This window comes from Aspergillus thermomutatus (assembly GCF_002237265.1).
Source record: "Aspergillus thermomutatus strain HMR AF 39 chromosome Unknown NODE_100, whole genome shotgun sequence".
NCBI classification, from domain to species: domain Eukaryota; kingdom Fungi; phylum Ascomycota; class Eurotiomycetes; order Eurotiales; family Aspergillaceae; genus Aspergillus; species Aspergillus thermomutatus.
Window position 1 is genome coordinate 26,387 of NW_020798149.1, and position 13,327 is coordinate 39,713.

At 50.6% G+C, this 13,327-nt stretch overlaps 6 protein-coding genes across 6 annotated transcripts; 3 read left to right on the top strand and 3 right to left on the bottom strand.

Annotated features, from left to right (window-relative positions):
• Window positions 1-784: 784 nt before the first annotated feature.
• On the bottom strand, window positions 785-2,565 carry ptcF (type 2C protein phosphatase ptcF; the record flags this gene model as incomplete). The annotated part of the gene is made up of 3 exons (XM_026757409.1): window positions 785-896; window positions 973-1,986; window positions 2,039-2,565. The coding sequence occupies 3 exons, from the start codon at window positions 2,563-2,565 to the stop codon at window positions 785-787; spliced, it is 1,653 nt and encodes a 550-aa protein (XP_026614235.1).
• Window positions 2,566-3,141: 576 nt separating this feature from the next.
• On the top strand, window positions 3,142-5,373 carry CDV56_104021 (transcriptional repressor TCF25 family protein; the record flags this gene model as incomplete). The annotated part of the gene is made up of 1 exon (XM_026757640.1): window positions 3,142-5,373. One exon carries the CDS (start codon window positions 3,142-3,144, stop codon window positions 5,371-5,373), a length of 2,232 nt encoding a protein of 743 aa, XP_026614236.1.
• Window positions 5,374-6,050: 677 nt separating this feature from the next.
• On the top strand, window positions 6,051-7,285 carry CDV56_104312 (PQ-loop repeat-containing protein; the record flags this gene model as incomplete). Its single annotated transcript, XM_026757931.1, has 5 exons — window positions 6,051-6,170; window positions 6,256-6,854; window positions 6,906-6,955; window positions 7,020-7,078; window positions 7,133-7,285. The coding sequence occupies 5 exons, from the start codon at window positions 6,051-6,053 to the stop codon at window positions 7,283-7,285; spliced, it is 981 nt and encodes a 326-aa protein (XP_026614237.1).
• A 728-nt stretch (window positions 7,286-8,013) lies between these two features.
• Window positions 8,014-8,668, bottom strand: rpp1 (ribosomal protein P1; the record flags this gene model as incomplete). The annotated part of the gene is made up of 4 exons (XM_026758126.1): window positions 8,014-8,060; window positions 8,122-8,260; window positions 8,364-8,441; window positions 8,600-8,668. The coding sequence occupies 4 exons, from the start codon at window positions 8,666-8,668 to the stop codon at window positions 8,014-8,016; spliced, it is 333 nt and encodes a 110-aa protein (XP_026614238.1).
• Window positions 8,669-9,142: 474 nt separating this feature from the next.
• CDV56_104607 (uncharacterized protein) lies at window positions 9,143-10,922 on the top strand (the record flags this gene model as incomplete). Its single annotated transcript, XM_026758226.1, has 8 exons — window positions 9,143-9,362; window positions 9,450-9,531; window positions 9,597-9,621; window positions 9,686-9,964; window positions 10,034-10,200; window positions 10,257-10,470; window positions 10,526-10,711; window positions 10,761-10,922. 8 exons carry the CDS (start codon window positions 9,143-9,145, stop codon window positions 10,920-10,922), a joined length of 1,335 nt encoding a protein of 444 aa, XP_026614239.1.
• Window positions 10,923-11,779: 857 nt separating this feature from the next.
• CDV56_104825 (uncharacterized protein) lies at window positions 11,780-12,945 on the bottom strand (the record flags this gene model as incomplete). The annotated part of the gene is made up of 3 exons (XM_026758444.1): window positions 11,780-12,687; window positions 12,747-12,848; window positions 12,903-12,945. The coding sequence occupies 3 exons, from the start codon at window positions 12,943-12,945 to the stop codon at window positions 11,780-11,782; spliced, it is 1,053 nt and encodes a 350-aa protein (XP_026614240.1).
• Between the last annotated feature and the right edge of the window lie 382 nt (window positions 12,946-13,327).

Sequence of the window (13,327 nt, forward strand, 5' to 3'; positions counted from 1 at the left end):
GATCAGTCTGCCTGCACCAACAGTAGACGCCTGGCATTTATTCTAAGCATGCCATACATCTAATGGAATACATTGAAGGGAAGCTCCTTCTAAAGAACTCTCGAGACCAGCATCTTGGATAGTCCTCAAAATTCTCTTCCTGAGCAAAGATGGAAGATATCTTGACTCCCTCAGATCTATACTCACTGAAATGTTTCAGGGCATGACTCATCACGTGGCTTCACTTTGCTCTCTTGATCCACGTGGGTCCACGTGGGCCCACGTGACTCGTAGTGGACAGCCTCGCTGCCACCCTCAGATGAATTCACTATTCTATTTTTACTTTGAATTTCCATTTTCCAGCTCGTTGTTCAATTTTCCTTGATTTCTCTGTTATATTCGCTTTTGTTGTTCCCCTCCCCATGAGCACTTTTGTTGTTTCCTTATCAGGAGATGTTTTCCCCTGCGCGCTGGGATCTGTATATATTCTGATCAAAGGCATATGGACGAGAGTACTCCCAAGTCCAGAATCATACCCTCAAGATTGCAAATCTACTATGCTGAACAACACATGAGTATTGCCACTCGGTAGTATCATCAACGCCAGACCCGAAGAACCATGCCAGAATGTGCACATCGAAAATAACTAAGTCCACCCCGGGAGAGCCGGTTGAAAGATTCATCCGATGGTATCCTCCCCAGAAACGCAAATCAGAAAGTAAAGACCAGTAGGAGAAAGCGGCGTCCCCACGCTGGAGGAAAACGCGAATCTAGATGTTATTGTTTCGACAAGATATCAATGCTATCATAGCTTGGCCTTCTGATTTTCCTCCGACGCGCTGGCTTCCTGGTTGACGGTGATGGTCCGGTTGTTAGGGCCGTCGCCGAAGAAGATAACCTCAACGGTAATGTCGTCGCTGGCGAAATTGTGAGTTCATTTTCAAAAATAGAGACTGTAGCGCAAAGTGCAAGAAATAAAGGAGTATTGCTTACCGGTATCTTCGGGAGTACGGACTGGGGAGTGTGAGCAAAGCGCAAACCATGTCCCTGTCCTTGCCACCCATCGCGTTGCGCACGAGATGAGTTGCCGCGTTCTTGTCTTCTACAACAAAGCGACTGGCAACGCCCGAAATATCGTACTGTTGCTGACGGATCGGACGGCGCTGGCCTTCCGTGGTCGTCTCCTTGGGTGCCTCCACGGGCAAATGCTTATCGTCTATGCCAAACCAGCTCTGCAGCCACGCCTTGTTGGTTCCGTTGTTGCCAGAGCGCTGCTGGTCAACCCATTGGCCCACCAGACCGACGACTTCTTCATTGCTCAGCATTTCCCAGAGGCCGTCCGTAGCCATGACGACAAAGTCACCCTTACTAGGCTCAATCTTCGTGGTCGTGATGACAGGTTCGGCGGTGACATAAGGAGGAGTCTTCAACAGGGGGTGAGGGGTTCTTCCGAAAAACTGCTTCTTGATTTTTTCCTGCGTTTCCTTGCTCCACTTGTAGAATGCATCTCCAAATGAACGGCTAGGCTCCAGTTGTCCGAGAATTCTTCCGTTACGCACAACATTCGGTTCGCCGGGGTGCTCCTCCTGCAGACGCTTCATTTCTGAAGGGGTGCCACCGGTCTGGTCCTCAGAAAGTGCTGTTGCCGTCCATTTTCCGGTAGGTCCACGGCGGCCAAGAACAGCTCTTGAGTCACCAGCACAGGCGATCTTGAGGTCTTTGGACTGCGAGTCATAGAATGCAAGCAGAGCACATGATCCGGAGAGAGCGGGGGCAAGTAGCTCAGCAGCGACTCGGCGGGAGTTGGATTTGAGGACCTTATCGACACTGCTGTGCACGATATCGTTATCAAGGCGGACAAAAGCTTGCTTGATCGCCGCATCCACGGCTTCGGATGATGGGCTAACAAGGGAGGGATTGGTAGCTGCAGCCTTGTAGGTCGTGTTCAGCTCTCGGGCCACGTATGAAATCAGAACATTGCGCAGTTTGGCCGACGTTGTCCACCCCCTAGCTCAGACGTTAGAATTCGCAAGTATGGGTTATTAAGCAGCAGCCTTACGAATGACCGTCAAATACAGCCCAGAACATCCAATCACTATTCGACTCGCCTTCGTTCGCAGCAGCCACAGAGGAAGGCACTTCGACAATCTTCTCGGCATGATCATCCTCGATTGGTGAGTTGCTCGGAACCTGGACGACATCGTATCGGACGACACCTTTGCCCCGGTTCACCATAAAAGACTGCTCATTCTTCCTCAACTTCTGTGTCGCCTGTTCAGGCGTCAACATCTCTAGAATTCGGCGGTCGGAATCGTCTGTCTGCTTGTAAAGAGGCTGGTCTCCAGATAGTGTTGCCGTGTAGAATTGATCATTGTCCACGAGGATCGCACGTCTGGTAGATTCCGCGGCTTCTTCAGCGTGCGCTCCTGAAGATGCGTCTGTAGCTATCGACCGTATCTGCGATGGGGACGTCGTATTCAGCCCGGCCACAGAGCTCTGCTGAGAGCTGCTACCTTGGTAAGCGTACCAAGCGCCAGATGCAACAACCGTCGATATCACCGCAAGAGAAAAATTTCGGAGATGCATCGATGACTGCAAGGTCGCTGGAATGAAGGAGGGATGTCGTCCGCGGGAGGAGAGACGGAGACCTAAAGGCTGGCTATGGGAGAACGACACAGCGCACGGTTTCCTAGCACCGACCTTCCATACTGGTACACGACGAGCAGTACGGAAAGTCTGGACGGCCAAGCGACGCATTGAACTGACGGTAAGGTTCAGACAATTGAGAAACCGTAGAATCCAGCAAGGCTGGTACGGAAAAGCAGAATGGTGTTGTTCGCCCTGGCAGTTGATCTCCAGAAACGTGGAGGTGGTCCCCAGGCATTAAGGCATTCAAGGAGATGATAACGTCATGTGATAGATAACGGTAAGTGTATGGTAATATTGGGTACTAAAACGGTAAGGTACCATACGGTAATCTGTAGGTTGGTTCTACAGGTCCCGCACTAAGCCTAGGTGGGCTGTGTCGTCATGTCCGCAGTCTTCGTTCTTCTCCAAATATCTGCCAGAAATTGACCATTCGAGGACTAATTGCCATCAAACCATTTAGAGGTCGGATATTACTGACATACAGTCTCAAAGTCCTCCGAAACTCGACCCTGAATGTCCTCCCGAGCGATTCGCAAGCTGCAGAAGCTTCGCGAGCAAGAGTTGCAGCAAGCCCAGCTACAAGCGGAGCAAGATAGTGATGATTTGAATGAGTACGAGCCGGTAATCCGGCCCTCAAAGCCGAAGCTGAATGCTTTTGATCTTCTCAACATTGGCGACGATGAGGATGAGGAACACGGGTCTGATCGCGATGTCGAAGAGACGGTGACTCAGCCGCCGGAAGATGTCCCAGTTCCCGCAAAATCCGCAGACCCGAGTAAGAAGAAGAAAAAGAAGAACAAGAAGAAGAAGGCGGCGGCTGCAGCAGAGCCTACGGCCATAGGAGGAGCTGCCGGTGCCAAGTTAGACGATGAGCTGGACGAAATTGATCGAGCTTTAAAGGAACTAGCTGTCGAATCCAAGGGTACTGACAGTCGAAAGGCTGCAGCTGTATCCCCAGAGGATGTTCGCGGCACATTGTTCCCCAGGGCACCAGAGGAGCTGCTTTTGATTGAACCTAAATTCCTCAACGCCATGAATGAGATGCGAAGGTTGTTTGGGAATGTCGTATTGGAGAGTTTCGACGAAGAATCTGGGACGGGTCGCAGGAGAGATAGAAATAGGGAAACGGTTGATCTCGGTCGCGCTTTGACTGGTAGGTATAGTCCTGCCAGTAAAGGTCTAAGTCTAGCGGGGACTACGCAGAGGCGGAATGTTCTCATGCAGGGCAAAGACGAGTGGCCACGCGCTCCCAGTGGTGGTTTGGGAATGGAGCTGGTAGAAAAACTGCCCAGTGGAGCTACGAAATACCAAATCGTCCACAACTCTGCGTATACAGACGTGCAAAGACAATTTGATATGTGCGTCGAGTCCATGGATCCGCAACGAATGATACACCTCTTGCAATATAACCCGTACCACATCTCTACTCTCCTTCAAGTGTCCGAGATAGCGAAGCATCAGGGCGATCATGCTGTTTCCGCCGATCTCCTCGAGCGAGCCCTGTTCAATATTGGGCGCTCGGCTCACTCGTCGTTCGGCAATCGCTTAAAGGAAGGTCAAGCAAAACTCGACTTTGTCCACATGGCAAATCGTGAGCTGTGGCTTGTGGGTTGGAGGTACATTGCGAATCTGGGGATGAAAGGAACGTGGAGAACAGCATATGAATGGGCTAAGCTACTGTTGAGCCTGAATGATGACGACCCATATTGCATCAGGCTTTTGATCGACCATCTGGCGCTTCGGGGCCGAGAATACGCACACTTTGTCGATTTGTGCACACAAACTAGACTGAGCGAGGACTGGGCGCTGTTGCCTAACATCCAATGCTCGCTCGCACTGGCATATCTTCGGTTAAACAAACCAAAGGAATGCCGCGAGCAGCTGCGCCGTGCCATGTCAAGATACCCATGGGTATTTTGTAAGCTTGCGCAGGAGTTGGATATCCAACCCATGCCCAAGCGCATATGGGGCAAGATGCCTCCGACAGACGCCCACGAGTTGCTCACTGAACTCTATATTGTCAGAGCCAAAGACCTCTGGAATACCCCTGAAGCGGTCTCCCTGATCGTGGAAATCGCCGACACTCTTCCAGAGGAAGAAGAGCCCATCGAACCTCCGGAAATCACTCTAGACATTGCACGCCATGTCGTTCTCTCGGATATACCCCGCGTGACAACTCATTTGCCCGGACGCTTTGTTTCAGGGCGAATCTCGTCATCTGATCCTCTCCCGCCTTACGATTCCGAGGCTCATCGCCAGCAATCGGACCCAACGCCCTCCTATTTGGCGCAGATGCCAGAAGTAGGCCGACCGCAATGGCTTCGCGATCTGCTAGACCAGCTGAACAACGGAGCGCTTCATTTTCCTCGATTCCGCGGGGGCGACAATGAAGACATCCACGACGACGATGTCTCATCCCAGAACGATCAGGAAGAAGCTGGCGGTGAGCGCCGACATCCTATGGCGGACCAGGGAGCGTCACTAGAGCAGTGGCTTTTGGGAGATGGTATGCAGAGCTTGCAAGCATTTTTGAATCAGTACGGGATCGACCGTGGTAACTGGGGTGATGTGGTCGACTACTCTCCCCTGACGGAGTATCTGGACGGCCTGGATGCTGTGCAGCCGGATGAGGCCCGGCAAGAGTTGCTTCACGGGCGAATTAGGGAGATCATGGGTGATATGGTTGTTGATATGCTCGAGAATGAGCTTGAACTTCAGCAGTACGACGACGAGGACGAAATCTGATCATAGTTCCTGGTCTTGGTCTACTTGGTTATATATACCCTGTATAGCAATAAAAGTCAGTCGGCTTCACATGGCCCGCAATATATTGATCCACCGTCTTTCGAAGCAGAGTAGCCATAACTTTGTGATACTTACGCAGTCGTTCTGATGATATGCGCGTCCGGATATATACTTCCGCGGCGATAAGCCTCACTACATATATCTACACCCCCACGCTCTGGCCATACAAAACAGGCAAATATGAACAATTGGAGCGAAGCCTCCAAAAGTATACTCCATACACACTCGATATTGCAGAATCACTCCATCTTTCACCGCGATAAAGGTGGAAATACCTTACCTTGCAGACAGGCAGCCAATCCCAGTGCTCGCTTAGTCACAACCTCTTATCGCGACAAGCGGATCCGCCTAGTACTCCGTACTCAAGAGACTATTAATATAGTCGCATCAAGGCGAACCTTCATTTTTCGCTCTGGAAACTCATCTCTTACTGTTTCAGATATCTGAAAGCTTTGAAAGCTGGATTTAATTTGGCTAGTGACTGCGCTGGACTCACTTCAATTCGGGACGTCGTCGGTTGGCACTCAAAGTTTTCCAGGGCTTAACCTGTGTCATTGATTGTTGCTCCGCTCGCTTTCTTTTCTGCAACCGCAGGGCTTGGGTTGCAGAGACTCGCAATGTCCCTCTTACTGGCCCAGGAAAATATTCCAGCGGGAAATTCTGTCCCGCTAACACCGCGTGAAGCTGCCTCTGGTCTCCTGGGTTCTATCTCCTTGACCTGTTGGATTTTCTTACTGGTATGTATCACACCGGCCTGGATTTCGTGATCAACCGTTTGTAGGAGACAAGCAAGGATCCAGTGCTGATCGCTATTCCGTGCAGGTTCCCCAACTCATTGAAAACTACTGTAATGGGAACGCTGAAGCCATCTCGCTCCTCTTCCTCTTCGTCTGGTTCATTGGCGACATCACCAACCTGATCGGAGGCGCTTGGGCCGGTCTCGTTCCCGTCATCGTGACCATTGCCGTCTATTTCTGTATTGCGGATGGTGTGCTCATCGCGCAATGTCTCTACTACCGAAACCGCAATGCTCGTCGCGAGGGTCTGCTCCGTCGTCGACGCTCCTCCACCGTCACCCCTGACCCGACGACCCCGTTACTCGGCCGTCGATTCAGCGATACTCTGGAACAGGGTCCGGCTTCGCGACGTCGATCTGTGACGTCGCAGCGTAGCGGACGAGGTGGGCACGGTCACACGGACGACGCGCTAGCGAATATTATCGAGGAGAACGAGGTTGGCCGGAGGGCGTGGGTGAAGAACTTCAGCAGTGTCCTGGCAATCTGCGTCATCGGCATGGCGGGTTGGACGGTCGCCTGGCAGTCGGGGGTCTGGAAACCAGCCCCGAAGGAGCATAATGGGGGCGTCGACACCGCAGCTGGCGCGCAAGTGCTGGGATATGTCAGTGCCGTTTGTTACCTGGGGTTGGTGTGCCTTCTGACGGAAGTGGAGCTGGACTGACAGTAAGCTTCTAGAGCGCGACTTCCTCAGATCTACAAGAACTATAGCGACAAGTCATGTGAAGGTATGTGCTTTGATCTTCAAGGTAATTCACCCAAGAAAAATCCTTTTATTGATACTTTCATCAGGACTTTCATTGCTTTTCTTCATCCTCTCTTTGACGGGCAATCTTACCTATGGCGCTGGCGTAAGTAGAAGACTACTCCCTATCATACGCTATTCCTGGTCTAACCATTCGTAGATTCTCTGCCATTCAACGGAAAAGGATTACGTCGTGACGAACCTACCCTGGCTAATCGGCTCTTTGGGCACGATGGCAGAGGATATTGTCATCTTCGCACAATTTCGCCTTTACGCAGTGCAGAGTCCTCAGCTCACGATTGCAGTATCGTGATATCTCGCTCTTCGCTGCAGGATATGCTTTATGGCTCAGCAGCGGTTCATGTACTACCCCGAGCAGGCTTTGTGTTATATCTTGTCATTTCCTGTACTGCATCCCAAAAGCTCTGTAATTTCTTTCTTTTTCTACTTTCCAGGGGACGGAGTATGTTCTGCAGATTCGGCACGGCGTTGGGTGGTTCGGTTGACTGCAACATTGCTACAACGGTGCATATCAAGAACTTATTATGTTATATACTATCCGAGGAGACACGAGGACACACAAGAATTTATGAAGTTTATATAATCAGGAGAATTGCAGCAGAAGGAATCCTTTGTTCATGGTCGCATGACAGACATAGCATGAGAACTGGGCAACTATGCTAGAAAACTATCTAGCAACAAGCAAACGGCAAAACTTTTCTCGAGAACCTATTATGATTCTACCCGAGAGCGGCCACAGCGATCTCGCCCTCGGCAGATATGTATATGCCAATTCTCCCTTTACTTGACGGCCCGAAATCCTAGCGTCATCCGTACCGGTACCTCTGTCACGACGGAACCCATCATGCAAGCAAAGCGCCCAGTCCCACCAGATGTCCTTGTCCGTTTGATTCTTCTTTTTTTCCCTTTTTGGTCTTCGTGCAGTCGCGTTGTATCGGGTACAAGAAATTCGAGGGGTGTATGGAGATAGGAGATAAACGAGGAAAAAAAGAAAAAAGAACGTCGAACGGATTAGGACGCTTAGTCGAACAGACCGAAGCCCATGTCCTCGTCGGACTCCTCCTTCTCTGTACGAACGATCAGTGTCCCTGTTCGCGGAGTCCAGTCTCAAAGGTTTCGAGTCTTTACCTTCTTCCTTCTTCTCCTCAGCAGCAGCCTCGGCGGGAGCGGCAGCACCAGCAGCAGCACCGCCAGCGGCAGCGGGGGCAGCAGCACCGCCGGAGCCGACGTTGGTCAGAAGGTCCTTGATGTCCTTGCCCTCAAGAGCCTGAAAAAGAATAAGTCACAGCGTAAGCGTTTGTCCAGATCGCGGGCCCAATTTCGTTCCATTGTCATGTAAAATCATCGCGAAAAGGTGGTCCAGTATTTACCTTGGCGAAGAGGGAAGTCCAGATGGGCTCAACATCGGCGACCTTAGCAGCACCGAGGAGGGTCTGGATCTTGTCGGCCTATAATCGATAAAAAAACCATGAATCAGTCCAGTTCCTTATTTGCCTTGCAGTTTCGTTGCCGTTCTGAATTTTCCTCCTCTTTTCGTGCATTCTTCCAAAGTTTGTTTGCTGATTCCATGCCGCAGATTTCGAGAGATTCATGGACCAATACGTACGGTGATCTCGACGCCATCATCGGCGAGGATGAGGGCGGCGTAGGAGCAAGCGAGCTCGGCAGTAGACATGGTGGTCGACGGGTTGGACTTGACTGGGAGTCTCGAGAGGGATGGGGATAGGAGGAGAGAGGAAGAGGAAGACGGAGACTTTTTTTTCTGCTGTCTTGTCGATGGAGATGGTCGGGCTGGCACTTGTTCCCAGAGCGGAAGTTGTGTGTTTGGTGCAAAAGCCCTCGCTTAGGGCTGTCCCGATCGGGATTAGTCCCCACCTTTCCCGTGATTTTGACCTAGGCCCGATAGGGAAAAGATGATGCCATCATAGAAACCCCTCCTCGTTCCGACGGCTTCCAATCACTATCTACTACTAGCTAGAGGGGTAATCGGACATCGTTACTCGCCTCTACTCCACACGGCCGACTCTTCTTTGAACTGGTGCATGATTTTCGATTCTGTGCGACTAACTGACCCTCTGATATCGATTCGACATTTTCATCTCATTTTCGCTCTGCGTCATTCGTCCTTTTGTCCTCTGCTATTGGCATCATGGACTCGCCCGCCGTCCCCGTCCCTTTCGACCCGCAGGAGCAGCCGATCCTGGAGCGTCTTCTCCGCACCAGAGATGCGCTCTTGCTGCTAAAACAAGACAAATCGTCCTATATCAAGTCTCGCGATGTGCTCCCGCTATACGAAGAAGTCATCTCCGAGGTGGAAAAGCTCAATGCCGTGCGGAAGGAACAAGACCGCCGGCTGATACACAACCGACGTTAGCATCTGAGTGGGCCTTGCGCGTGATATAGTCGGTATGGCGGAAGATGGGCTAACAATTGAGATCTTTGATCGGTTTTTCTAGTCGACTACGTACTCGACGACTGCTTTCAATTGATCTCGTTACTGTTCCTGACTGTGGGAAGGAACAATGAGGCTCCCGCAGTGTATGTTCACTAACTCGCCTGAGAATTGTCCTGTCTTTGTGTAAACTGACATTACCCGATGATAGATACTCGCTTGCGACAACGGTCAAGGTATGGCGGTCCCATCTGAACTGTTTCCGTCATAATATTCTGTTTCCTGACCTGTTCGACTCAGCGCCTGCTTGATCACCTCGAAGAGGCTGGCTTTTACAGCTCAAAAGACCTCAGCTCAATCACCAAGACCCTGACCAGCATGAGTGAGACAGTCGAACGTGGTCAAGACGCATATTCCCCGGCGCTGATGACGCTCCTGGAAAGTCGCCTTGAACAATGTCAATTAAAATTGGACAAGTTGCGAAAAGGGCTTGCAGCCATGAACCCTGAGCTCGCATCCACCCACGAGACCCTTGTTTCAGTCCTGCGGTCGACATCGGCAGCCAATACTCGATCGAAGGTAGTCCCTCAAACTTGGCGTGTCTAGTTCGGGCAATGAGTGAACGAGCTAATGGTGCGTGGTTTCTAGTTCTCCGCAACGGAAGTGACCAATCTTCGGAAGCAATTGACGAAAATCCAAGAGACAATGAGGGACGGTGACTTCGTTGGAGCAGATGGTAGGCCCCTAGAAGGGCAAGAGGGGGTCAAACAACTACTGGACCGGTGCTGGCGTTGGACTGAGATTGTGCTGGAACGGTAAGCCCGCCCATTTCTCCGTAGACTGACCGAGTGACTGACTGTTTGTCTGACAGAGAGGGGAAAATTGACGAGCGCTTCCGCGACCAATACGAACGGCTGCTTGAAATTCGTAACCAGCTGGATCGGCTCTCCGTGACTCAGGCCTGGTCTCTTCGGGAGACCGACCTTTTCGGATACCAGCGAAAACTCGACCGTATTGATGAAGCTCGGGTCGACGGAAATTTTGTGGATGCTGAAGGGCAGCCGGCAGATATTCATGCGCAGCGTGTAAGGATTAAGTATCCGGAAAGTCGTGATGAGGCTTGTTACTGATTGTTGGCAGACATTACTATACCTCATTCGGAGGAGCTACGCCTATATCTACGCACTTCTGATCTCTTCAGAACCCGTATCTGAGGCCTTGCTGCCAGTCTACAATCAGTTGCAGACCTTGCGACGATGCCTCCTGGAAGTCAAAGAGTCGGGAGGCGTGTCGAATTCTCGGGAACTGTACCCATACAGCATGAAGGTGAGTAACCCCCAGCTTCCCAGCAGGGCCAGACGTTGACATCGCACAGCTCAACTCCATTGACAACATGCGGGTCGACGGCAAATTCTACATGGGAAATGACATTCCTGAAGGACAGGGCAGCGTCAATGCGCTGCTGGCCGAATGCTATGACATCGTATGGGAGCTGCGGGCGGCTGTACCTGACGAGGAAGAGAGAATCAGCGCTTAATTCTCTGCTGATCATATTTCTTCTCTGTATCTTGTACCTTTCTTTCATGTACCAACGGGTTGAATTTTGGAGGTTCTCTCTTCGACGTTTGCGATTTTGCTTTAGTCGGGTTCCTCTAGGCAGCTTTTTCTCCTGAGATTTAAGTACATGGGCGTCAGTTTGGGCGCTTTGGGATGATCTGATTTGATAACAGAAATGATATTTCACCATTGTGCAACCCTGAGGAAGATAGACGATATGGAATCTTCTCTTCCAATACCTAATAGGGTACCTAGATAACTTTGCCTAGGTACCTTGTAAACCAGCTGCATCGGTTTACCGGAGTGGTCAGGTCACCAGGTACATGACTGGTAATTACCTATGGGTTACTGGTATTTACTAAGGTAGGGTTATGCTCGCCAGGTTGCTTACTAATATTTATGTCAAAAACCTAAGGTAGCAACCTCCTGTATTAGATTACATACTGACCTAACTAGTAGTACTAGTAGCACTAATTCTACGGACGCCAAATCCATTGCCGTTCTTGTTCTAGTAGTAGGCGAGCAGTGCCGCCCTGGAGTTGCGCAACCACAGTGTGAGTAGGCGAGCAGGGGGGATGGTGCGACGATATGGCTCATGTCAAACTCTTAAACCCATTACTTTGCTAAAAGATTCATCGTGCATGGACTTGGTCATAGCCATCTTCACAGCTAGGAAGCTGGCGAAAGATAGGAAATCAGGCCCTCAGACCTTACAGTAACTTCTGTTTTCAAGCTGATTTTGCACTTGTTTGTCATCCTCTGATGGAGTGGCTTTAGGGAACTTGCTCATGGAGACCATCATTCAATTGATCTCTGTCCTCAACTTGTGTAGATAGACTAACTTGTAAGATATATTATAGCAATCAACGAAGCAGCAAGTCGCTTACAGCTCTCATAACTAACACATGCAATCTGAATTTTGTCTCCCTGGTTGAGAAACCGTTTCTGCTTCTTGGCCATGGATGGATCGGCCGACAATGGTCCCTGTATCACGTCCGCTTCCTTTTGCTCATCAGGCATTTGGAGATCTGTTAAGGGGATCTGCAGCCAAGATGCTGTCAAAATCTTCCACTGTTCTTTATCCGGGTTCCAGACTGAAAGGTCTTGGTAGTCAGTGTACTTGAACACCATCACAGCTCCGTTTAATCCAGCGTAATCGAGCGCGGTGCTGAGATCCTTGGTGGCATAGATTCCGGGGCCGAATTCATTATCGAAATTAGTACTCGACATCACAGGTAAAAAGAAAGTCATCGTTAAGCACGCAGCTTGACGTGACAACCCCCTGAAGAGAAACGCGCCGCTTCCCAGATCTAGGGTATCCCGTAACTGATTTCTCAACTGGGCTTCTAATTTTTCTGTACTTTTATGACGTTTCATCTTTAAGCATAGGACTGTCTCCGGTAATGTTTGTGGGCGACAAAGGGGATACAGCTCGGGAATCCTGTGGTGAGTGATGCCGTCCGTGACTTGAGAAGGTGTATCACCCAGCGGCAAAGCAACAGCTGTAGGCGAGAATAATGGTGGACAGACCGTGAAGTACCTCTCGTACCTCTTGAATATATACCCGGGAATCTTCCGCTCTTCCACGTACCGGTTCAGCAAGAAGCCTACCGGGTGTGTGCCTTGAGGGACAAGGACCACTTCATCTTCTATGAGACAAGCCGGATCATCGATAACCTTTACCAGGTCGTTTAGTCCGAATAGCCAGAAAATGCTTCTATTCGAGCCGATCATCTGGGTGGATTCTACACGTCTCAGTCAGAAACGTCGTACACGTTCCCTTTGAATAGAAGATAGGACTCACTATTGCTCTCCTCGGACCCGAGGTATTCAGCGATTTCTTCCGGTATTTCCCCAGAGTAATTGCCCTCAATCCAGAGCGGGTCGAATCCATTTGCTGGCAGTCCTATAGTCCACTCGTTGATCTAAGTCATCTGCCTGACCTTCCTTCTCCAAGTACGCGGAAACAATACTGATGGACAGCGCTGAATCGGGGCCGCCATCCCTCGATGGCTATACACTGACTAGAGACGATGAAGCCAGCTCGAGTGTCAGCGAGGATATCGACCCAGATGAGCAAATTCTCGCCGGAGGAATCAAAGTCTCAACCATAAAACCACTCAGCCAAAAAGGTGTCTAGACGACCATTTCTAGCATAGTAGGAATGATAGCACATATTCTGGTTAACACAAAGACTGGGAGATGATTACACAAATGTGGAAAATTGTGGGGAGATGAGGCCACAGTTGCCGAGTTTAGTGTAGCGTAACACGGGATCTCGCTTAGCGCCCGGAGCTTTAGAAAGCGGCTATGGGACTCGGGGAATGTTGGAGCGGCGGGGGAGTGGGTAAAAGCAGCGAGAGGCGGCGCGATACCCCCAGCGTT